This window comes from Hemibagrus wyckioides, linkage group LG01 (assembly GCF_019097595.1).
Source record: "Hemibagrus wyckioides isolate EC202008001 linkage group LG01, SWU_Hwy_1.0, whole genome shotgun sequence".
Lineage (NCBI taxonomy): Eukaryota > Metazoa > Chordata > Actinopteri > Siluriformes > Bagridae > Hemibagrus > Hemibagrus wyckioides.
In genome coordinates this window covers 10,719,003-10,744,773 of record NC_080710.1, presented here as the reverse complement: position 1 = coordinate 10,744,773, position 25,771 = coordinate 10,719,003, and the positions used below count along the sequence as shown (strand labels likewise).

The window sequence follows — 25,771 nt, the reverse complement described above, 5'->3', positions numbered from 1 at the left end:
GATTTCATAATAACATCTGCTTCTCGCCTCTTTTCCGGTAGCACAATTGCACAATACAGCACATAGTTATAGAAGGGAATTATTTATAATAGCAGTAATTGTGATCATTTATAAGGGAATTATTTATAATTATAATTATTTATAAATTAATGTCACTTAGAGGAGGATGGCTTTCCTTTTGAGTCTGGTTCTTCTCAGGGATTCCTAATCCTGTCATATCAGAGAGTTTGTCCTTAGCAATGTTGCCTCTAGATTTTCTTCATTAGCTATAAACTTAGGTATAGGTATAAGCCTCTCCGATGTTAAAAGCACTATACGAACAAATAATATTGACTTGACTTAAATTTAGTCACTGCTTTCCTTACTGTAAGCCCAGATTTTATATCTAATTAAACAATCAAACAGTAAATATCATAAATTCTCTCCTATATGGCACAACCATTACTTAAAAGGCTCTAAACCATTTGTTTCCTCTTTCTGGTCAGAAAAAATGTCCATACTCTGACTGATCTTTTTAATTCTGAAATACTATGCTCTTTTCAGGATCTTTGTTACTCTTTCTCTCTTCCTGGGAAAACCTATTTTTTATACCATAGGTTACGCTCTGCACATACTCAGTTACAGAATCATCCCATGCTTCAACATTTACAGAAATTTACATAAACTCTGGGTTTGGTCTCATCTGTTTAATGTGTTCACTGGGCTTAGAGCTCCTGCCATAGGTTTTCTTTCAGTCTGGTCCAGAGACCTTGGAGTAATTGGTGTAGAATGTGATTTGGAGACTATTTGGCATAATATTTTTATTTAATCAAAAAGTCTGGCCCATCAGGTGATACACTTTAAGTTTGCTCACAGAGTTTACTATGCAGAGCCTAAAAAATGTAATACAGGCTTTATTGGGGACTATATACCTATGTTTTGGGAATGCCTGCACATCATGAGTTTTTATTCTGTCCATACTGATAATGGTTGATATGCCTTTATTCCAGGATTAGTAGGTGATTCAGTTCACAGTTGAATGATCGATAATTAAAAAAAGGTAATTAACAACAATAACAACAACAAAAACAACCAATAACAATATGTACTATATAAGTTTGATTGTATTACAATCAAATGTAAGAATATTTTAACATTTTTGTAGAATATTCACCAATCAGGCATAACATTATGACCACCTGCCTAATATTGTGTTGGCTGCCAGAATAGCCCTGACCTGTCATGCACTGTGTATTCTGACAGTAATATACACAGTAATTGAGCAACAGTAGCTCATCTGTTGGATCGGATCACACGGACCAGGCTTCACTCACCACGTGCATCAATGCGCTTTGCCTGCCCATGACCCTGTCACCGGTTCACCACTGTTACTTCCTTGGACCACTTTTGGTAGATACTGACCACTGCCAAACTCGCTCAAATCCTTACGCTTGCCGATTTTTCAACTTTGAGGACAAAATGTTCACTTGCTGCCTAATATATCCCACCCACTAACAGGTGCCATGATGAGGAGATAATCAGTGTTATTCATGCCACCTGTCAGTGGTCATAATGTTATGGCTAATCGGTGTACTTGCACTTTATAGTAACACAATGTGTGCAAAACTTTAAGTTAAATCGCTTTAAAATACTACGTTTTAATTATTATCCATAGAGACAGAATTTGGAGCTCGGTGATTGGCTGTTTCTGAGGCAACACACGATGCAAACGTGAACATAAATGTGGCATTTATCATTAGTTAATCACTGGACAAGGCGGTGGAGGTGACATTGGTGAAAAGTAGGGACCTGATGCATTAGGTGTCAGTAATGCACTGTGTACTCTGACACCTTTCTATCAGAACCAGTATTAACTTCTTCAGCAATGTGAGCAACAGTAGCTCGTCTGTTGGATCGGATCACACGGGCCAGCCTTCGCTTCCCATGTCTTGGCCGCCCATGACCCTCTTGTCGGTCACCACTGTACCTTCCTTGGTCCACTTTTGATAGATACTGACCCTTGCAAAACACACCACAAGAGTTGCAGTTTTGGAGATCCTTTGATCCAGTCGTCTAGCCATAAGAATTTGGCTCTTCTCAAACTCGCTCAAATCCTTACGCTTGCCTATTTTGTTAACGAGAGATGCAGTTTAGACTTTTGAGATTCAAACAAGCTCCAATCCCACAGTGCGCCATTAATATATCAATTATTTATTTACAGTTGATTTAATTTTACAAGATGAGAAAAATAAATAATTTAATCCTAGTAATTGCAATCATTTTCCAGGCACATGATGTCAATTACAACACTCAGATGTTTAGTGCATATCAAACTCTTCAAAATCTTCAGTTCACTGACCTTGCTGTTACAATACTTACACTGTTGCACTACTTGTATACTCTGTACTACTCTGCACACACAATAACCACACTCACTGGACATCTTTGTGTGCACACTGCACCGACACTTTACATACTGTATTATTTATTGTTGTTACGTTTGTATTTATATTTGACTTTTTCTATCTACATACATGTATATACTATATATTGCAGAGGTTTATATATATATACATATAATATAACATTATATTACATATCATATTATTATTATCATATTACAGTTATAGATATTATATTATTATACTATTATACTATTTTATTATTGTATTATATATAATATATAATATATAGTAATTGTGTATAATATATTGTATTATATTATTATTATATTATTATTATGTTTCTATTATGTTTATGTTTATATTTATATTATATACACATTTTTATATACACATATATTTGTATATGTATATCCGATACACAATCGGTTTTATGTAACTATTGGTGTTTTTCATAATTTATCATGTCTTAATTTCTACTAAGATTTTTACTTTTTATTCTTCCTATTTTTCCATTTATATTTTCATTACCTATATCCCTATCCTTTTCTTGTCCACAGACTTTACTTTGTACTTTATACTCTTCTTCAAATGTAGGACAGTCGTAATAAGCATTTCACTACATATTGTACTGTGTATGATTTTGTATGTGACAAATAAAATTTGAATTTGAATTTGAATTTGAATTTGAATCTGAATCTGAATCTGAATTTGAATTTGTTACCAGACATCTTGCCTTTATTGATGTAATAAATGATGTAGTAAACCTTTGTGCTCTAAACAGTTTGCTCTAGAAATGGGGAAATTGTTGAATATGTTTTCTTAAGGGGAAACTCTACCATGTTTACAGTTCCCTTTGTACATATGGTCTATTTTATATGTAATGCATTCCTATGTAACAAAATCATATATATTTTATTTTATTAGAAACTCTGTTGCAAGAACACAGTACTGCGGTGAGTTGTTGCTGAACTGACGTCAACTGAAATGGAGCCACAGTGCAGTAAAGCTGCCAATTATTAACCAGTATTTAACATTACACATTCGTGCATTTGTTCCTAAGCAGCACACATTTAACAGGAGACAAGCCTGCATTTGGTGAGCAGGGTTACAACTGCATATCACTGACTGAGAATCAAAGGACTTCTGTGAATAAAGAGCACCCCAGAGGAAGACAATCCTATCAGGCAATACAGAGCAAACATTGTTGCAGCCTGTTCGGTGAAAAGAACAGAAAAAAAACATCTGTATAATGTGATCTGTTTACCTTTATTTTATTTATTAACTATATACAAATATATAGATTTTTTATATTTATTATTATTATATATTATTATATATTTTTTATTTGCATTTAGATTGTTACTGTTAAGGCTATCATAAGTTCAACTTTATATAGATTTTTTTTTAAATGTTTTTTACAATTTTATTATTTATGATCATTATGAAGGTTCAGTATTGAAAGACCCAGTTCTTCCAAGTGCACTTGAACATCGAAACCTGTTACTGAAACCTCTCACTGTGTCAGGTGTGTATATGAGTTTTTCCATCTGGGTGTGTTCTCTTTTCCTGTGTTATCTGCTGACGTGTTTGATGGCCCCATTGTTTAAAGGGTGTGGTTTTTACTTGTCATTTTGCATGATTTTACTGTTTCTTTGTGCGAGTGTCTGTGTGTGTGTGTGTGTGTCTGTGCATGTGTGTCTGTGCGTGTGTGTCTGTGCGTGTTTGTGTAGTAGTAGTAGTTGTAGTAATGTTTGTATATTTTATTGTAGCCTTCTCTGTTCTTTCTACAATTATTTCTCACTTGTTTTTTGTCCTTTGGAAGGAAATGTATCGTCACTCTTAAAAAAAAAACAACACCTTTGTGCTTGGATGTGATTCTGCTTTACTTGTAATTCATTTTGTATTAAAACATATTCCATCTTGGCTCACTTGTCATTTATGGACACACCGAAATACCTTTTTTGCTTAAAACATAACAGACATCTAACAGTCATATTCATTCCTAGGATTTCTACCCTATGTTTAGCTGTGTGGATTGAGTTTGAGTTTGTTCCATCAGATGTGTCAATTTCTGTTATTTTTGTTATTATCTTTTTCTGCCTATAGATAGGGTTTTTTTTTCAATCAGCATTGACTGATTTCAAAGATATATGATGAAGTAAATGGTCTAAATTATGGTTAGGGTGCAAGCAGATTTATACATAAATGTCATGATAATGATAATGTTACCTGTATAACGTCAACTAAAGGTGGTCCTATTCTCTTCCTAGGAATTTATTCACAATATACTCCTTATAAAATCTTTTCAACTGACATAATACCATTTGCCTTTATAGTATACAGTTTACAACTCAAGGTTGACTCAAGGACTTAAAATTGTGATGTCTTGGTTGCTCATCAGGGTTGTAACTCAAACATAACAGTATCTACTGTTAAAGCACTATTCAGCTGAATTTAACTGAAGGTAGGTTTCTATGAATGTATAGGCTACTTAGTCATTTAGTAATATGAACATACCTAAAAAGACATTTAGGCTTAACCACAAAATAAGTATTTTATGTTTAAATATACAATATAGGTCAGTACAAAGTTAGCTAAATCAGATGTGATGTGAAGACTTTGGTTAACTAAAATCAATTAACTTTACCCAGAGGAAACCAGTATAATATACAATATATAAAAACAATATAAGAAGTCTAGTAATAGGAATTTGAGAATTGAAACTGTGTGCAGAGCTTCTTCTTTTTCTGTGACGACCCTCAGACACAAGCAGAAACCAGCATCAGCAGAGTTGCACTGCTCACCACAGCTACACTCGGTTTGGCGAATACAGCGTTACTGGGCTTGGGACGTGGCTGTGCTTCTGCAAAGAGCAAATCACACTGTTTACTAATCACAAAATTAAAACCTTGCCAATTCTTTATACAAATTTTAAAAATCCATCTAAATCTTAATGAACCTAACACATATCGAGCAACATGCTTGATAAAAGGGTTTAAATATGTATGCAACACTTTCTTATTGTACAGCTTTAAGATGTTCTTTATCATCCCATTAGATAGCAGTTTGTTTGTGTATTTGCTTGCTTGTTTATTTATTTTTCATATTAATGTTAATGATCATTTTCTTACTGATTTCTCTGCCAAAGGTTTTTCAGTAGTGTAAAGTGTGGAATAATGTACCTGCTCTTAACCACCAGGTGGCCCCAGCGTTCTGTTACACAAACTCACCTACAACAGTTACAGTTTTGGACACCTGCCCAATATTGCCTGCACCCGGGTTCAGAGTGATGCAAGTGAAGACCTGCGTTTGTCCGATGTCAGAAGGGGTCCAGAGAATCCTTGGTCCTTCAGCAATGAATCTTCCTCTTGGAAAGCCTGCATGCAAAGCCCACTGCACTGTGCAATCCATGCCGCACCGTGCCTCACAGGTGTACTCGCTTTGTATGCCTACTTCCGCATAGTTTGGCCCAGTCAGGTTTATGATCACATATCCAACTGCAGGAGAAGATCAGGATTAACATTAGGTCATATTTTTTTGACCTTCTCAGCCATAATTCTCTAAAGGTTAGGTATGTTCATCTGATTATGTGATTTATCTGATATCTTAGATGACAGGACAAACAGGGTTCTCTCGAATTTATGGGAACAATAAGGAAATATTTGACATAAAAGATAAATAAGGCTTACTTACGATTAATCCAGTAGGCCTTGCTTATAACACTGGCACTTCCATTAAGGACCTTGCACTGGTATTGGCCACTATCTGACTCTTTCAGAAGGCTAAAAGACAGAGTCACATTATCAGGGGATAGGCTCATCTTGGAGTCTAATGTAAGAGGTGCACCATCTTTAAGCCAGGTTATAGTGACTGGTAGGGAGGCTCCATTACATGTTAAATGAAATGACCGCCCCACTTTAGGCTGCTGGTTAAGTACTGACTGATTAGTCGATGGCTTCACAGAAATGGGATCTGTAAAAGTTCAAAAGACAATCACTATATTAATGATGTCACTTGTGTATGAAATATGTTGGTCAACTGTTATTTATCTGAAATGAATCAAAACTCATGAAATTAGATTGATCTGGACAGCAGGATGAACTTACTTATCACTGTGACCAATATGATCTCACTGACAAAGTGCTTATGGTCTTCGTCTGTCACTGTGCATGTTAGTGAAATGAAATTGTCTACACCATTTTCAGTCAGGGTAAGTCTGCTTCCAGCAAATGACTGTTCTTTCACACTCCAGGTATAATAACAGGTACGACTGCAGAATGCAGAACACTCATAGATGGTACTCACTCCAGCTACCACCTCAGTAGGACCTGAGATCGTTACCCCATGTGGGGTACCTAAGAAAATGAAAAAAATATTTTTAGACTCAGAACCTATTAAATGAATATTATGGACTCAGCTCCACCTATTATTTCTGAAACATGTCTTTATATGGTAAATATGATAATATGTGTGGATTTATTTAAATGTTTATATAGTTTATTATTTATTGTTTTATTCTATAAAACATAAAGTGCTGCTATTTTATTTCACAGAACAGAAAGATAACCACAGACGGATAAGAAGGTAGACACACACAAGTATTTAGGAATGGAAGACACAAACAGATCAACTCACCTGCAGTAACCACCTGCACAAGCCCTGAAATAAAACACATGGATTTCTTTTACAATTTTAGTTTTTCTGACTTAAAGATTGAATTGGATATACTTACAAGAACACCAACAACAATACAAGTTACTGTATACATTAATGAAATGTATTGTTTAAAATGTAGGCATGGTTACTGCTTACTTGGCAAAACATTATAAAAGTCCTTAGGTAAAAGCTGTCAAGTTGTGAGCAAAGACACCAACTTGACAGCTTTTAAAAGGTTATATATAAACTGATTGAAGTTCTACAAATAAGCGATCAAACAGTTTTAGATTACACCATTACTGTCACTTTGAGGCATAAAACTATGTACTGGTACTTGATATTTTCACTACAGTATATAATAATGCTATGAAACTATTCGTTTTAATTATGAAATAAAACTTTAATACAGACAAATAGAAGTAAGTTACCATTCATTTAAATGACCTGGGCTGTCTCAATACATTCACAAAAAAAAAGAAAAACACCACCAACATGTATTGTAATATAGGAGCAACCATGTAAAGGCACAGGACAGAGCAAGCTTACCTGTAATTGTCAGTAACAAATTTATACAGACATCCAGCTGCATCTTTAGCTCTTCTTTCTTTCTCTGAGTCTCAAAAAGCAAGTAAATATATCTTCAGAAAAATAAGTAAACACTGTCACAGGAAGTTAGTAGATTCCCAGATTATGCAATATATTCTGACGTAATATATTAGGACACTGAGCTTGTTTTTTTTTTTATTTTTTTTTATTTTTTTTTATTTTATTTTATTTATTTTTTTATTTTTTAACAGAAGTACGCTTCAACAATAATACACAATATATACATTTGGATATAACAGATTAATACTTGGTATTATTAATACATAGTGATGACTGCAGGAGCACGTTCTAAAAAACCTGCAGTGGAAGAATATACTCCTTCTGTTCACTAAATTCATGAAGTATCACAAAGATTAAACCTTCACTGCATTTTATTCAATCCTTTACACAATCCTTTAAGGCTTTGTAAATCTGCAGTGTCTAATTTCCAAGTCACTGTTTGACCTTCTTAACCCTCAGTTGCTCAGCTATATATACATCATATTCCTGTCTCTCTTGTAAATGACTATGGATAACAGTGTCTGCCTTGGAAATACAAATTATTTTAACATCTGCTAAGTCAGAAAAATAATTTTAAATGGAATCTTTTTAACTTTTAATCTTTTAATCTTTTATGGTTAGGGTAGAGACAGATTTTGACTAAAATCATGCACTCAAAAATGGGTTTTGTGGCACTGTGCTTTAGTTTTAAACTCTTTGCTCTGTTGTGGCGCTTTTATATTGCAGTCGAGTATTGTGTGGATGATTTCATGCGGTTGAAGGAGCTGCGTTTCATTTATCCTTTTCATCACGTTGGTCGGTATTGAACTTGATGCTCTGTTTTGGGGTGATTTTAGTGTTTTATATAGTAGTCAAGTATATATATGTTTGTTTAAAACTTAATTGAATATTCATGCGTTCGAACGAGGTGCGCTATATTTGGCTTTTGTGTTAGGTCGCATGTTGCGCTGTTTTTTGGGTGATATTGTTGTGATATTCATATTGATATTGATTGGTATTGATGATCAAAAGTAAGTACCAAGATATACTGGAAGTCCATATTGCTAAGAGTGTCTCTAGCAAGGGTTTCAAATTCAGAAATGGTATGATCCTGGCACATAAAACAAGTGGCCTCCCTTGGAGAAATTGTCCAAATTTGTATAGTTCAAAAGACATCGTGCTTCATAATGAGACAATTGTGTGGTTGGTACAGGGAACACTTTAGGGCATTTGAGCTTACTGCTTCACCAACAAGAGAGATGTTCTTTGTAGAACATGGTGATTTAGCTGATGATTATCCTTTGGCTGACTATATGGTTGGTCCTTTGGTCCTATGGTTGGTGACTTTGAAAAGACAAGTGCATGCATAAAGTTTAAAAAGAACTTCACAATTTCCTTTCTTTTTCTTTAAACTGTTGCATGTTTTTAATTTATCATTACCATACTCTTGTATTTTCACAAAATAGTTGTATTCCTGTTTTTTCCACAGTTTTACCAAAATGACTTCTCCAGTCAAGACGAAGGTGATCAGAAGGTGATCCTCCAGAATGGCATGCCAACTTCTGTTAGTGATCTCTCAAAGGAAATTGAAAAAACAGTGTAACCTACAAGGAGATTTTAGATTGCAATTCATGGATCCTGAATGTGACAATGAATTCATGAATCTCATGTCCACATCTGAAATTCATGACAAAAATTCCATTGAAGGCTGTATTTCTGACATCAAATGTCCTTGAGACTACCTCACCCTTGCCACATTTGGACACATCTCAAAGTCACATTTGGACACATCTCCTGAGCCATCTTCAAGTCTAAAGTCATCTGCATGGCCAGCTGTATTTACAGCTTACATGGTACAGAGTGCATCTATTTTTCTGTTTCAGTAAACATTTGTTTTGTTACGTTACAGTATTGTTTAACTGTAACTGTCCAACTGTTAACTGTAGTTGTTCTTAAAAAAACCTTTAAGCTTGTTACAAGCTCCCTTAATGGTGCAGAATGTATCCAATTTTATCAGTAATCATTATATTTAGTTAATCTAGAATCTGTCATTTAAGTGCAATAAACAGTGCTTTAAAAAGAGCTGGTGTCTGACAAGTCTTTAACAAATAATTACAGAGCAAAGCATTTTTGTGTGTGATGTAACTTGAAATAAAAAAAAACTTGTGTTAATGTAACTTGAGCTATTTGGATGGAACCACTGTCCATAATATAAATGAGTTGTTTGAATGAAATGTTCTTATGTTGGTTTAGTGAAAAATATCTGAAGTGTTTTTAAAAGATGAAAACTTGTTCAAACAACTTAACCATTTTAAGTTACAGGAACGTAATAATACTTATTTGATTAAGCACAAATAATTCACGTTAATTTTTCATCATTCAGGTTTGTTGTCAAAACTCAAGAGATTGGCATAGACTAAACAAAAATCTTAAATGTTAATAAAAACTAATAAGGTTGTGTGGAACCACTGTCCATAATTAATTTGAGTAAGCTTAAAGTATCATTTTTTGAGTGTGGAGTGAATTTAAATCTGTCATGATGTAATGTTCTGTTCTGAGTTGTTCTGCATGTAGACACATTTCCTTTTGCACAAGAAATTGCATATCCAAAACTTAAGCAACAGTTTAATAAAATGTTTAAACAAGGTGTTTTTTGTAACTGCTTTATGTTGTAACGATGTAAAGATGTTAAAATCATTTCCCATAACCCTTAGCTCTGAACATTTAAAATATTGGTTTTTGTTAGCCATGTTCTCAGGGAGAAATGGGAGGTTGAGGTTTGTGATTAGGCTCTGACCATAACAGTGGATACAGTTAACAAATGATTTAAATGAGAGTTGCAGCATAATAGATAAAAAAAATATATATACTGTAAAGCTGTCAGACTTAGTATAAGATATGGGAGTATCTTATACTCAGTATAAGATATGGGAGTATGAGTTTAGAAAAAAAAAAAATCATGAAGTATCACAAAGATTAAAACTTCACTACATTTTATTCAATCCTTTACACAATCCTTTAAGGCTTTGTAAATCTGCAGTGTCTAATTTCCAAGTCACTGTTTGACCTTCTTAACCCTCAGCTGCTCAGCTATATATACATCATATTCCTGTCTCTCTTGTAAATGGCTATGGATAACAGTGTCTGCCTTGGAAATACAAATTATTTTAACATCCGCTAAGTCAGAAAAATAATTTTAAATGGAATCTTTTTAACTTTTAATCTTTTATGGTTAGTGCAGAGACAGATTTTGACTAAAATCATGGACTGAATTTAAATCTGTCATAATGTAATGAGTTTAGAAAAAAAAATAATAAGTTAAATGAAAATTATAATGAGTTTCTGTGGATTTCAAAAAAAGAGGTCAAAGTACAGCTGTGAACTGAATCGTAGCCGTTCATACAAACTGATTTGTGTGAATTCCCACCAAGCACTGTTCAAGTTTAAATAAAACAATTATATACAAACATTTGGATAAAATTACATAGGCCTAGATGAAATAAAAAATATTAACAAAAAGAATTTGCATGTTCTTTCAGTACAGAGAATAGAATGAATGATTTTATATTGTTTTATGTTGCACTTCTTTTATTTCAACATCCAGTTAATTTCTAACTTTTAGTACTTCCTCATTTAGGTTCCCTGAGTAACAGAGATATGCAGGTCCAAAGGTCAGGCTCTGTCTCTCTGAGAATCGAAAACAGCTCAATAGCAAACATGTTTTATGACATGCCCTTTGCCATAATACCGGTCATTTGGAATAGATATACAGTATTTCTAATCAAAGGTTGTCTGGAGCCACACATGCCCTTTCAATTCATGTATTACAATTCAGTTATTACAGCCTGGAGAATTAAATTTCAGAAAATGTTAATAGAATGCAAATGATTTCAATCCAATATATCTATAATACATTTATATCTAATATAAGTAAGCTAAGGAATGAAATTCAACCCTGAGAATTGCACTAAAATGGCCAGTGACACCTATTTCTAATCAAGCAGAATCTGCAAAGAAAAACATTCAGTTACTCCAAGATTTTGGACTCATGATTTTCTCTTCCACATCAGTGGCAGATTGATCAAATCCACAAATGGCTCTTGAACAATTCCTGAATTGTGCTCTCTCTTTTTAGCAGGTGATTGGCAGCTTGGTCAGTGTGGTCCACATTTAATGGGGTCGCATCACTCTACAAATTCCTCACATCAGAATAAATGATTTGTGTTGCAGGATTAGATGTCGCTGTCTGGAAGAGAAGATGAAGTGACATTTATTATCTTTTCCAGCATACACCATCTTTACTATCATCAATCCTTTTAAAGTCATTCCTAACAGTTTAGTGATAACTGGGGTCAAACTGCTATTAAGTTTTCCCAATGCTGAAAGTGAAAATTGCTCCTGTATTGTTGTATGATGGGTTTTAGCAAATCATTAAACAGTTGGAAGCTCTTTGCCTTCACCTTCATTATTACATGACTGAGTTGATCCAGAAATGTTTAAGATTATCTACCCTACTATTTTGTTAATAATTCAGTAATTCAGAACATATTTCCTTTCTACAAGCCCTTGCAAAGAAGGTCTATTAGTTTTTTTTGGCAGCAAGTCCTCTATCTATCTATCTATCTATCTATCTATCTATCTATCTATCTATCTATCTATCTATCTATCTATCTATCTATTCACTTATGTATCAAGCTCTTCATGTGTAAGTGAAAGATAAACTCTATAAAAATATATACAACCATATTTTGCACATGCTGTAATTTTAACTTCCTCCAATTTTATTTTTATCTTATGTAGTGAACATAGTCCACTGTTTGATTCTGAGGCTAGGCACTGGTAAATCAGACCCTTGAGAGATTGTGAAAAAAGAAAAAAAATGAAATTCTGGTATTGTGTATCACTTCAAACAGTGACTGTCCCCATTTTATTTGGGGATGAGCTGTGATGAAAAGTGTTTTGGGCCTTTAACCAAACAAAATAGAACTTTTTACCATATTATTCCGAGCCACATAAGATGGTGTTGGAGCTGTTCCTGTGGCTGATGTTCCTGGCTGCCCTTGATTATTCCGAAGATGACGGACGTCTGCATAGTGCAATTCCTAGAACACAAAGAGGGACTAATGGATTCAAATACATTCATTAAGCTATCAGTCAGCATTTTGTTTATGTGGCTGGTTCAACTTAAACTTGTGCATTTCATCTCATTTATGTATCAGCATTCGATGTGTAATGCAGTGCCAACATCTATATCTGTATGTGTTAACTGCTCACAATTTTCAGATCTGTTTTCATATTGTTACATTAGCAAAACAATGAAAGTCATTTACAAATTTACAAATTACTACAGCAAACTGAAGTAAAATAAATTCTCTTTAAATAAACATCCCATGGAAACAACTGACAGGATTTTTGTCATATTGTATCTAATGTGATTATACTCAGACTTAACAAGCAAAATAATTTTCAATGCTTTCCTATATCAAGAAACTAATCTATACTACAGATGAAAATATCCACCTAATAATATTTAATTTCATTTACAATTTTTACTTTTTAATATCACAAATTTACTTTCTTTTTTGTGTACTTATTTCCTCACACAATTTGAATCTTACAGTAGGCAGTGAATATTTTCATTTACATCAATGACTTATGATACATCACCAAGGTCAATAATATATAGTCCTGTGTCTTGCAAAACTGTTCAGATCATTATATCCCAGTGTCTAATATTAAAAGCACTTTACATTTGCATTTACTTATAATAGCAATATGCAATAAATCCTTAACTACAATTTAATTACAGTTCAGCAGAACTGCAGTATTGTTGCTAATCAGAGCTATGTGTTCCAGTCTGATAATGACTAACCATGACACCATGCCAGCAACATAAACAACCCAGTGAAAGGAACTAGGTCCTAACTAAATCATTTAATCTTAATCACTATTTAAGCATATCATGAGTCAAAATTTTGTTAGATTATTTATTTATTTATTTATTTATTTTGCTATTTCTAATAAAAGGGCACAAGCAGAATAAATAATGCAAAAACACTGTATTTTGTGCATGCTTGATCAGGGCTGTGCTTTTCAGTGATCTTAAAAAATGTACTAATCATAGATCACACTAGGTTGTTTGCTCTTTTTTTTCTTTTATAGTTATGATAATGTGGCATTAGAAAATAAATATAACTGTATAAATGTTGATTTATGCATAGTAAAATATTTATGTCATAAACTGCATGATTACCCAAAAGCCACTATTTCTTCATTGCTTTGGTTCACTGAAGCAAAGATAACTGCACACACTTAAAGGTGCTACAGTCTGGTTCAGGGAGCTATTGTAGTACATTGGCACCGAAAGCTCTAACAGTCTGAAACAAATGCAGTTTGAATGTAGAGATATACACTATATTGCCAAAATTATTCGCTCACCCATCCAAATAATCAGAATCAGGTGTTCCAATCACTTCCATGGCCACAGGTGTATAAAATCAAGCACCTAGGCATGCAGACTGTTTTTACAAACATTTGTGAAAGAATGGGTCGCTCTCAGGAGCTCAGTGAATTCCAGCGTGGAACTGTGATAGGATGCCACCTGTGCAACAAATCCAGTCGTGAAATTTCCTCGCTCCTAAATATTCCACAGTCAACTGTCAGCTGTATTATAAGAACGTGGAAGTGTTTGGGAATGACAGCAACTCAGCCACGAAGTGGTAGGCCACGTAAACTGACGGAGCGGGGTCAGCGGATGCTGAGGCGCATAGTGCGAAGAGGTCGCCAACTTTCTGCAGAGTCAATCGCTACAGACCTCCAAACTTCATGTGGCCTTCAGATTAGCTCAAGAACAGTGCGCAGAGAGCTTCATGGAATGGGTTTCCATGGCCGAGCAGCTGCATCCAAGCCATACATCACCAAGTGCAATGCAAAGCGTCGGATGCAGTGGTGTAAAGCACGCCGCCACTGGACTCTAGAGCAGTGGAGACACGTTCTCTGGAGTGACGAATCGCGCTTCTCCATCTGGCAATCTGATGGACGAGTCTGGGTTTGGCGGTTGCCAGGAGAACGGTACTTGTCTGACTGCATTGTGCCAAGTGTAAAGTTCGGTGGAGGGGGGATTATGGTGTGGGGTTGTTTTTCAGGACCTGGGCTTGGCCCCTTAGTTCCAGTGAAAGGAACTCTGAATGCTTCAGCATACCAAGACATTTTGGACAATTCCATGCTCCCAACTTTGTGGGAACAGTTTGGAGCTGGCCCCTTCCTCTTCCAACATGACTGTGCACCAGTGCACAAAGCAAGGTCCATAAAGACATGGATGACAGAGTCTGGTGTGGATGAACTTGACTGGCCTGCACAGAGTCCTGACCTCAACCCGATAGAACACCTTTGGGATGAATTAGAGCAGAGACTGAGAGCCAGGCCTTCTCGTCCAACATCAGTGTGTGACCTCACAAATGCGCTTCTGGAAGAATGGTCAAAAATTCCCATAAACACACTCCTAAACCTTGTGGACAGCCTTCCCAGAAGAGTTGAAGCTGTTATAGCTGCAAAGGGTGGACCGACGTCATATTGAACCCTATGGATTAGGAATGGGATGTCACTTAAGTTCATATGCGAGTCAAGGCAGGTGAGCGAATACTTTTGGCAATATAGTGTATTTCTTATAGCATATTTCCTTATATTATTTACTGGAAAGGATCGCTGTATCCATATCTACCAGAGTGGTAAGTGACATAGCTCTATATATGTGGTGCATGAGGTCAAAGTCCTCAGTGGCTTACGGTAAGAGATATCTTTCTGCACTAACTGGAAGAGTCTCTGTCACGTTAATTACTTCTGTATTATAAATACTATCAAAAGTCATTCAAAGCAACTGTCAGATACATGCACTGAATAAACCCTTGTCTTATAGCTATGTTGCATGGTTTATGGAGCGTAAGACTGAAAATTTAAGACAGTAACTCACATGCTGTCCTTCATTTGATGCTGCTGTGGGGAAAAAAGCATCATTATCATTATACAAAGGAATATGAGAATAATTTTTAGGATGTGTTTAGACAATAATAAAGTTATTTGTTATGTTTATAACAACAAATTGTATATCACTTTTAAATATGTACCATATACACTCACTGTCCACCTTAATAGGAAGACTTGTACACCTGCACCTTTATGCTGTTATCTAATCAGCCAATCATGTGGGAGTAGCACAATGCACAAAATCATGCAGATACACATCAAGAGATTCGGTTAATGTTCACATCAAACATCAGAATGGAGGAAATTGGCAGATGGGCTAGGTTGATTTTTTCCGAAACTGCTGATCTCCTGGGATTTTCACACACAGGTCTCTATAGTTTACACAGAATGGGTGCAAAAAAGAATAATGAGTCAGTAACAGTTCTGTGGGTGGAAATGCCTTGTAGATAAGTGAGGTCAATGGAAAATGGCCAGATTGGTTTAGAGCTGCCAGGAAGGATGTAGTAATTCATATAATCACTCTTTACGACTATGGTGAGCAGAAAAGAATGCACAAAACATCAAACCTACAACAGCAGAAGACCACATCAGGTTCCACTCCTGACACCCAAGAATAAGAATCTGAAAAAATCATTGGTAGTCTCTCTCAAATTGGACAGTTGAAAATAAAAGAAAATCACCTGGTCTTTTTCCAGTCTTTAACTGTCTAGTTTCTGTGAGTCTTGACCTCAGAGTCTTGTCCGTGGCTGATAGCAGTGGAACCTGATGTGGTCTATTGCTGTTGTAGTTTATTCACCTCAAGGTTGATGTGTTGTATGTTCAGAGATGCTTTTTGCTCACTATGGTTGTAGGAGTGTTCATCTGAGTCACTGTAGACTTCCTGTCAGCTAGGACCAGTTTGATTATTCTCCTCTGATCTCTCTCAACAAGATGTTTCAGAACTTTGCTCACTCAACATTTATGTTTTTTGAAATACTCAAACCAGCCAATCTGGTACAAATAACCATGCCTCAGTTACAGTCACAGAGATCACATTTCCCCCATTCTGATGATTGATGTGAAAAAATTGATTTGGATAGTAAGTGTATAAATCTAAAAATATTACTTTATTCTCCATGTCCTGTCAATATTACATGAAAACAATCAGCATATTTAGCGGTCATGTACATGTACAGTTTGAAAACTTGAGTTCTTTACACATACCTCCATTCTGCTTATTTCCACTGGAGGTTGTTCGTGAACTACAGGTTGAAGACAATATAAATAAATCAGATTTAAGTGTAATTGTTTATATAATAAAAAAATATATAATTCAAAACTAAAACTGTGTACTGTAATTAGTTTGTAAATAATTAACCACCATCTGAACAACTGGCAGAACATTGGTGAGAATTATTATAGAATTATGTCCCACTATAAAGAGCTGATGGGAATATCTCTAGCACAATAAATCACAGATAGTTATGGTAAAATGTATTGGCACCAATAATGTATCACCAACAACATACACACAAAATATATATATATTTTTTAAATATAATTGTTTGCTCTGCTTTATTAAGCTGTAAATGAAACCAGTAAATGCTGGAGGGCTGAAATACCCAGACAAGAAATGTACAGTGCACTGGATTGGGGCCAAATTGAGAGCAAATCGAGAGCATCCTGAGCAGCTGAATCACTGCCTGGTTTGGGAACTGCATCGTCTCGGATCGCAAGACCCTTCAGCGGATAGTGAGGACAGCTGAAAAGATCATCGGAGTCTCTCTCCCCTCTATCACGGACATTTACACTGCACGCTGCATCCGCAAAGCCAACAGCATTGTGGACGACCCCACACACCCCTCACACACACTCTTCACCCTTCTGCCATCCGGAAAGAGGTACCGGAGCATTCGGGTTTCTTTCCTCAAGCCATCAGGCTCCTCAACACCCAGGACTGAACTGTTCTACACTCTCTCACACACACACACGCACACACACACTCTCACTCAGGACTGAACTGTATATCAACTCTCTGTCCCTCTCACACACACATACTCACACTCTCTCTTGACTGTGTGGACACGCACACACACAATTTATATTGCTCATTACTTATTGCACTACCTCAACCTGTCATCCGCTGCTATAGTCATAGCTGCTATAGTCATATTTAAGTTTATTTCTATTTGCACTACCTCAACCGCTGCTGTGTATTTTTGCACAATTTTTTTGCACAATACTTTTTTTTTTTTACATCATTTCACTTTATCTTATCTTATTTCACTTACATTCCATTACACGTTCTTTTCTTTCTTTTCGGCGCTAAGTGTCCTGTGTTCTTTTGTGTTGTCTTTCTTGTATTTATTGTCTTTTGCACTGTCTTGTTTTATGCTCTGTTTGCACCTAGCTGCACACTGTGCACATTACGTGGCTAAGACAATCTTCTGCCCTAGCTCTGTGGTGTTGTTTTTATGTTGAACTTTGTTGTTGTATGTTTATGTAGCACCAGGTCCTGGAGAAACGTTGTTTCATTTCATTACGTACTGCATCAGCTATATGTGGTTGAAATGACAATAAAGCTTCTTGAATTTTGAATCTTGAAATTTTGCATTGCATCTGCTCCAAATTTATATATCAGAGCAGGCCCCACTTTTTTTTTTTTTTTTGGCATGACCCAATACATCAACTGATCAACTTAGAGATCTGCACCAAAACTGATTTAGACAGCTTATATTATTGAAGAATGAAAAATTAATCTTTGGCCCAAATTTGATACAGAGCCATTTCAGTGGTGAAAAAGCAGATTAGAAAAAAATTATAAAGATATCGCTTAATGTACTTACGTTTTTTTGCCTTTCGTGAGGTAGAAAATCAAGACAGCAATTCCAGCAACACCTAATAAAACTCCAATAACAATCCCAGCTATAGCTCCTGCAGACAGTGAATCTCCACCTCCTCCCTCATCTGTTGAATCTATGAGAACACAAGACTCCATTACAGAACAGACTTTGGGAAATAAATGCACAAAAATACAACAAGCTCAGAACAGAACAATTGCAGTAAATGGTAATGTGCTTTCATTGAAAGGCAAAATATCAATTATTAATACATCATGATAAAAAAAAGTGTGACACAGTGACATGTTCAAAATCAGCTATTGGATAAACATCCTCCTTCAAGAACAGGTACCAAGAGAGCTGAAAATACTTGAATAATTGTACTTGTCACTATACTTATACTTGTAATTATAAAGTATTATTTTGATATTTAAGCTTTAAATGAATATTAATGATATTTAATATCTGCACTCTTACTGAATTAAATTTTAAAGAAAACATACATTTTACCTTCAGTGTACTCATTATAAATCTGGAATCTACACTACACATCCACTAATTTTAGTTCAGTTTACTTTTAGTTTCTGCATGAACAAAACATGATATAAACTACATTTCATCAGTTAAAAACTGGAGTACATTTTTTTCAAAGTAAGATTTTGACATGTTATCTACTCTGACATTTAGTATAAGAACTCTGTCCACTCCAGTGTACCAATAAAATATCATTTATATATTACCAACTTTGTGTATGAATTTTTTGTAAATTGTTCTGGTTTAAAATGTCATTTGAATTAGCAAAATTTAGACAGTCCTAAATGCATTTGTGGATTATGAATAATCACAATCCACATTTAGAGGATCATAAATTTAAAAAAATAAATAGAGGGAAAAATTCCACAATTTCCTCAGATATCACTTAACATGTAATTGAATCAGTTTAGTGAATCAGTGAATCAGATGAACAGTAACGTGTGTGTGTGTGTGTGTATGTGAAAAGGAGTATGCCTCTCTAAAACTGAATCTTAAAGCAATCACAATGCACTAGACTGTATTTTAAAAAAAACTCCACATCACCATCAAACAAAACAATTCAACCACAACCACCGAAAATTGGCTTCTAATACTTTTTCCATTATGAAATTATTGATATCAGATTTTCATCTATTGATGTTGATAGTTTGCCTTTGCTGTAGCTTTAAAGGCAGAAAATCAAGAGAAGAGGAACTGCTTGTACAACACAACTACATGCAGTCATGTTTAATTTCATCCATCCACTAATATCAAGCAGTTTGTTGTCTTTGATGTCTTTACGATTGTAAGCAAAATACACAGAATGGTATTAAAGCAGCTGGGGGTGAAATCTTCCAAATCATCTACAGTAGATCCAGGCAGATTATCATGAATGCCAGAGGCTGTTGACCATCATGTTAGGGTATAACCCAGAGTGAAAGGATTGCTACATTACATGTATGTTGGGGCTGAATTTTTTTAGCTAGCATTCGGTGGCACAGCTATCATACATCATCAACAGTTAGATAGTTATGGGGGTAATAACTATGAACGAGATGGATAATTTTCTCAATTATTCTTGCTTCCCAAAATATTTTTGGGAATAAACTAAAAGTTGATGGACTGAGCACACTATGTCGAAAAAACAAAGCACAAATAATAACAACAGGATTCACTGTAGAGTTTCTGAGAATTCTGAAGCATGTGTTAAAAAAATAACTAACCTGTTATTATCATTACAAACAGTATTGTGTAAAATTTGCACTTATATTTTTCCACAATACAAACAGTATATTTTAAGTATTTAGACCAAAAGCCATAGCCACAGAAAAGCCATGTTTGGTATTATTTTAGTTGCACAATTTAAATCTAGCTAAATGTGCATTTCCTTTCATTTTCAGGTCAGACTTGATGGAAAAGATGTCTAAATACATGCAATTTAAGCCAGTCTTCATTTTCCCGTTCTTAACAATACAGCATTTTCCATTCAAATATAAAAGAAATAAAGTATATGTGATAAAGAAATAAGTGGAGTTAGTTCCTTTCAAAAAGCAGTCTGAATCTCAATTCTATTAGAATTAGTGGTTTATGTTAAACTGATCACATGAAGTGAACAGAAAGCTATAAGTGCTGCAGCCTTGCTGGGTTTGTTTGATTGTTTGCTGGTTTTGTAGGGAACTTGGAAAAGTGTATTTTATGTAAAGATGTAAAATCAGTAATCTGAAATGCTGTGCATGAATACAATTTATCAGTTTTTCCAATCTCAGTTCCATTCTTAGTTGTAGATCAGCTCAGACTCAGAGTTTGCTTCTTAACATTAGTTCAAAATCTTAGACATTATAATCAATTATGGTTTTACCTTTTTCTATGAATACATGGAATTCTGAGGAAATTAAAATTGATTGCAAAGCCTAAGATTATTAAATGTGTAGTGACATTATGCATTATACAAAAGCTTAATAAATAAAAAATATACTTAACTTAATAAACCAGATTTAAAGTATTTAAAGTATTAATTTACAAATTGACATTCAGTTTGTCACATTATGTGACTGAATATGAATAACAAATATCTATTGTTTCTAAATACAGAACACTGTGTGTAAAGTCTGATGGAAGTTATAGTAGTGTCGTTTAATACAGTTTCATTTTAAATAAACTATACAGCATTGTGAATCTGTTTTGTAAATGAATCTGTCAACATTTTCTGTAGTGTTTTAGAACCTGAATTTCTTCATTATAGTGTACTTTTCTAACTTATTCAGTTCAACCCACAGCAATCCTGAAGTGTGTAAATGATATGAAGTAACTCACCATTAATTTTAATGGTGAGGATCAATGGGGGACTCTTTTTTCTGCTGATGCTGTTGGATGCTTCACATTCATATGGCCCTGTGTCACCTCTAATCACACTGGTAATGGTCAGATTTCTGTTGTTGTCTGTCAGCTGAACTCGCTCCCCTGCCATTACCTCAGAGCTGCCATTCAGCCAAATAAATGAAACAGAGGAGCCAGACGCAGAGCAGAAGAAACTCACAGTGCTGTTGAGTTCAACTTCTTTTAGACTTGGTATTATGGTAACACTGGAGACTTGCACTGGGGATCAAAATGTAATACAGAACTCAGATACATATCAGTCAACACTAATCTATAATTAAAATAAAACAGTAATCATTGTAGACATACACATAAAACCTCAACATTAATGATCAATGAGGTAGATAATACTCTAATCACTGTACTAACTGTATTAGCATTTTTATTTTAAATAATTATCGTTTGCACCACTTGCAGATTAAATCATTAATCAGTCTTCACAGGAGACTCTGATTTTCACTGAGCACTGTTTATTCCTTACATAATCCTGCATAAACACATTAAAATGCTAGTTAAATGCAACAGTTTTACTTCGTTGCAAGTTCAACATATTGCATCAATCCATGTTCACTTCCTTTGTAAAGGCATTAATCTGTCAATGTTCTTCATGTTTACCAGTTTATTTACAATTTTATCTAATTCAGCATTTTTCCTTGGCTGTCTACTGCAGTAGGTTAAATGTTTGTGCTACCAAAATTTCAGCAACAATGAAAAATCTCCACATTTCTGAGAGAGATGCTTTGATTTTAATTTAATGTCTATTTTTTTGCTGCACATGAATTTAATAAGTAAACTTTAACCCACCTAGTACAGTGACGCTGATGGGTTGAGACACAGAGAATCTCAGGCTCTGTTTGTTATGGGCTATGCAGGTGTAATTGCCACTCTGACTGATCTGAATGTTGCTCAGTTTGAGCTCTCGGCCCATTTCACCAAGCTCTGTTCCATTCACAGCCCACTGAAACTCAGCAGGAGGACTGGACACAGCTGAGCAGGTCAATATGAGATTAGACCCAGAGCTGTAGAAGGGTCCCACTGGATCTGCTGAAGCACTAACATATTCAGGACCATCTGCAATTGGAACAGTCCATATTTAGTCGGCTTTAGAGCCTATGTGGTCTTGTGGAGACCAGGTATATCATGCAGGACTGCTGGATAAAACTCGTGACTGTCAACAAGTCGCATGAAATAACTCACAGTAAATGATGAGGCTCAATGGGAGACTCTTATTTCTGCTGATGCTGTTCGATGCTTCGCACTCGTATGGGCCTGTGTCACCTCTGATCACACTGGTAATGGTCAGACTGCTGTTGTTGTCTGTTAGCTGAACTCGCTCCCCTGCTGTTATCTCAGAGCTGCCATTCAGCCAAATAAATGAAAGAGAGGAGCCAGACGCAGAGCAGACGAAATTCACAGTGCTGTTATACTCAACCAGCTCTGTTTGGCTTGGTACAATGGTAACACTGGAGACTGGAACTGGGGGTTAAAACGCAATACAGGGCTCAGGTGGACACCAGTACAAATAAGATTTTAATGCAAATTTATCAATACATAAGCATAGTCACCATACCAATAATCACTGTTTCATTGTTTCAGCCATACTAAAAAAAAGCTGCATTATTAGCTATGATTAAAACTGAGTAAAGTGTGCTTTGCCAGTTTATTTTAGTCCAATAAAACTGAATTCACAATCACAAAACACGAGAGAGCAGCTTCGGCGGGAGCAGCACTAACTGTGGGAGTTTGTGAGAATAAAGAAGTGACTTTAGGGAGTTTAGCCACATTCTTTTTTATATCTTCTTTTCTCCTCCTTTTTCAGCTCCACTGGGGTAGCTGCGTTTCAGTGTTTATTTCTAAATTTGTTCCATATGTACAAAATTCTCACTTTTGCGCGCTCTATCTAAACCCGCCTCTGCTCTACTGTCATCTGTTAGTGTCTTTGAACCGCTCACACCTCGCGCATGTGCAGTACGATAGGAACGTTCCACTCGCATTTGAAAAGATGTAATAATAACATTAAAATATAAATGGTTATAGACAGACCATACCATATACGATAGAAAAGTAATAAGTACTATATGATTTATATAGACTTCTTGGTATTGGTCGGGTCCACCTAATTCCCCGACAACATTGCAGCATGAGTCCAAATGGCACATGTGAAGTGGACACAGCTGTTCAAGCCCAGTAGTAGTGCAGCATATAAATCATAGGCTAATCATCAACAGAAATTTGACTAGAGAGATTAGATTAGGTTGAGAATGGATTAGGTTAGATTTGACTAAATTCCGTCTCTAATACAAATACATCAAATGAAACAACTGAACTCAATAAAGTTTTGCTGGATTTACAATGCAACAATAATATGATAATGTTCTACAGTTTGGTAGATGTGTATTTGAATTCAGCTATGATGTATTATGTATTGTGATTATTGTAATATTAGCTGTAAAGCTATAAAATATCTGTGTATTTACAAAATAAAGACTGTTCAAGGTTAAAGAAAAAAATCTTACTGCAGTTTTGTTTACTCACCAAGCACCTGTAGTGAGGTTTGACCGGTGACAACAGCTGTAGCAGTGTTTATCGTCAGAATATACGGTCCAGTATCATTCTCAGTCAGATTCCTGATCTCCAGAGCTAAAGTCGTGGTGTCTATACTGACTCTGTCTGTGTACGGTGGCAGTACATCAGTTCCAACAACAATGGTTGTTGTATTAAACTCCCATCTGATTAAGTAGTGAGGGAGGTCAGGAAGACGGATTGGAGTAATCACTACATTCTCCCCAACTGCTTTATTTATCCTCTCAGGTAATATCAACTGTTGGCCAAAGCCCAGTCCTGTGTGAAGAAACAAATATGTTAATCCACCAGTTTGCTGTATGAAAAGTAACCAGAAGTGGCCTAAAATATCTAAAACATAAACAACACATAAACAACAACAAAAACCCTCTTTAATAAGAACACATTCAGATAGGCAAATAAATTTACTCTCCAATACTCACCTGAACATGTCAGCAGGAGCAGAGTGCAGCACACAGCGTGTAAATCCATCAGGAGAGATCCGGAGCTCCACCACTGATACTCAATAATCGTCTCAAAAAGAGCTGTGCTGTGCTGATTAATCACAATATGCGACAACAAATACACCGAATAGTGGCGATTAAACTCGAATTAAAAAGCTAACGTCTGGAGAAATGAAGTGAGTAAGCAGACGAGGCAGCCGGTTTGTAAACAGTGTCATTAAAACACACATGCAGGAGTGATCTTTCTACAGGAAAACTATCAGAGTAATCCTCCACCGGATTTCCCCAGATCTTCACACTCAGGTTCCGCCTTCATTACCTTATAGTCAGGTGATGAGCTTTATAGCCACTGACTAATAAACACCATATAAAAATTCGTTTATTCTAATTGTATTTAACATTGTATACAATAAAACAACAACATTAATAATAATAATAATAATAATCATCATCATCGTCGTATTATTATCATTATTATTATTATTATCTCACTACTAAATGCTAAAGCATGTGGTGGTCAGATTGCTTACATTTATTTTGGATAATTACTGTGGATCAACATCTGCTGAGTGTTTGACAAGAATTTTATTTAAGTAAAAATCCTGATTAGGTTTTGCATTATATGAATTTAAATTTGAGTGGGCGGAGTAAAATCGTCCAGAGGAATCAGAATTTTAGTTCGGAAACAAATAAAATAATGTGTGAGGTTAATCTGCAGAGGCAGACTTGGACATGTCAATCAAGTTTCATTAAAAAAAAAAGTTCACTGTTACTCCTGTCGAAGGCTTGCTGAAAGCTGGTCACGAACATATTTAGAGTAATGAGTAATGATTAAAAATACTTGAATACAAATATACATATAGACATATAGAATATATTCAATATGCATTAGACCACAATTCAAACTAAAGTACAATACTTATGCAAAGTACATGAAGGTTTTAGAAGATTGTGCCATGCTATAGTGCATATCTAATACAACACTACAGCGCCACCGTCAGTCCAATCAGGCTCATAACACTGCCCGAGGAAGGTACTATTGCCTATTGAATTCATGTCTTTGATACACATTCAGCTTTGGTGCTGATGACGAACGTGTGACATAAATTTGAAGTCCTTCAAGAATGCATCTCAATATCTCATTATGTGACTGACTTCAGGCACTGGCTGATAAGGTAACTGAAAAGACAGTTCACTACTTATAACTTGCCCCTAAGATAAGTGAACTTCAAAACACCCACCCCCAAACCCCACCATTTACTTTATATTTAATAATTCATTGGGAACTGTAATAAACAGATATTAGATAAATAACTTAGTTACATTCATACAACATTTATAAGCATAACACTGATTAGCTGTGAGGTTAAAACCACTGACAGGGTTGTTGTTACAATGGTACCTGTACAAGTGGTGGGATATATCAGGC

General features: G+C 35.3%; 2 protein-coding genes across 2 annotated transcripts in view; both read right to left on the bottom strand.

Moving 5' to 3' along the window:
- Positions 1-4,405: 4,405 nt before the first annotated feature.
- On the bottom strand, positions 4,406-7,719 carry LOC131357214 (hemicentin-1-like). Its single transcript, XM_058396145.1, has 6 exons — positions 7,587-7,719; positions 7,020-7,043; positions 6,491-6,739; positions 6,078-6,356; positions 5,615-5,881; positions 4,406-5,247 (listed from the first exon to the last, which is right to left on the bottom strand). The coding sequence occupies exons 1-6, from the start codon at positions 7,627-7,629 to the stop codon at positions 5,144-5,146; spliced, it is 966 nt and encodes a 321-aa protein (XP_058252128.1). The 5' UTR covers positions 7,630-7,719; the 3' UTR covers positions 4,406-5,143.
- Positions 7,720-10,287: 2,568 nt separating this feature from the next.
- Positions 10,288-25,771, bottom strand: part of LOC131351658 (uncharacterized) — a 29,164-nt gene continuing 13,680 nt past the window's right edge. Inside the window, exons 9-19 of the mRNA XM_058387150.1 lie at positions 24,592-24,652; positions 24,322-24,484; positions 23,852-24,157; positions 22,514-22,792; positions 22,121-22,387; positions 21,254-21,535; positions 18,434-18,563; positions 16,812-16,849; positions 15,595-15,617; positions 12,620-12,727; positions 10,288-11,871 (exon numbers count right to left, since the gene is read on the bottom strand). Of these exons, the coding sequence (XP_058243133.1) occupies positions 11,815-11,871; positions 12,620-12,727; positions 15,595-15,617; positions 16,812-16,849; positions 18,434-18,563; positions 21,254-21,535; positions 22,121-22,387; positions 22,514-22,792; positions 23,852-24,157; positions 24,322-24,484; positions 24,592-24,652 (1,714 nt within the window). The 3' untranslated portion in view covers positions 10,288-11,814. The remainder of the gene's footprint in view (positions 11,872-12,619; positions 12,728-15,594; positions 15,618-16,811; positions 16,850-18,433; positions 18,564-21,253; positions 21,536-22,120; positions 22,388-22,513; positions 22,793-23,851; positions 24,158-24,321; positions 24,485-24,591; positions 24,653-25,771) is intronic.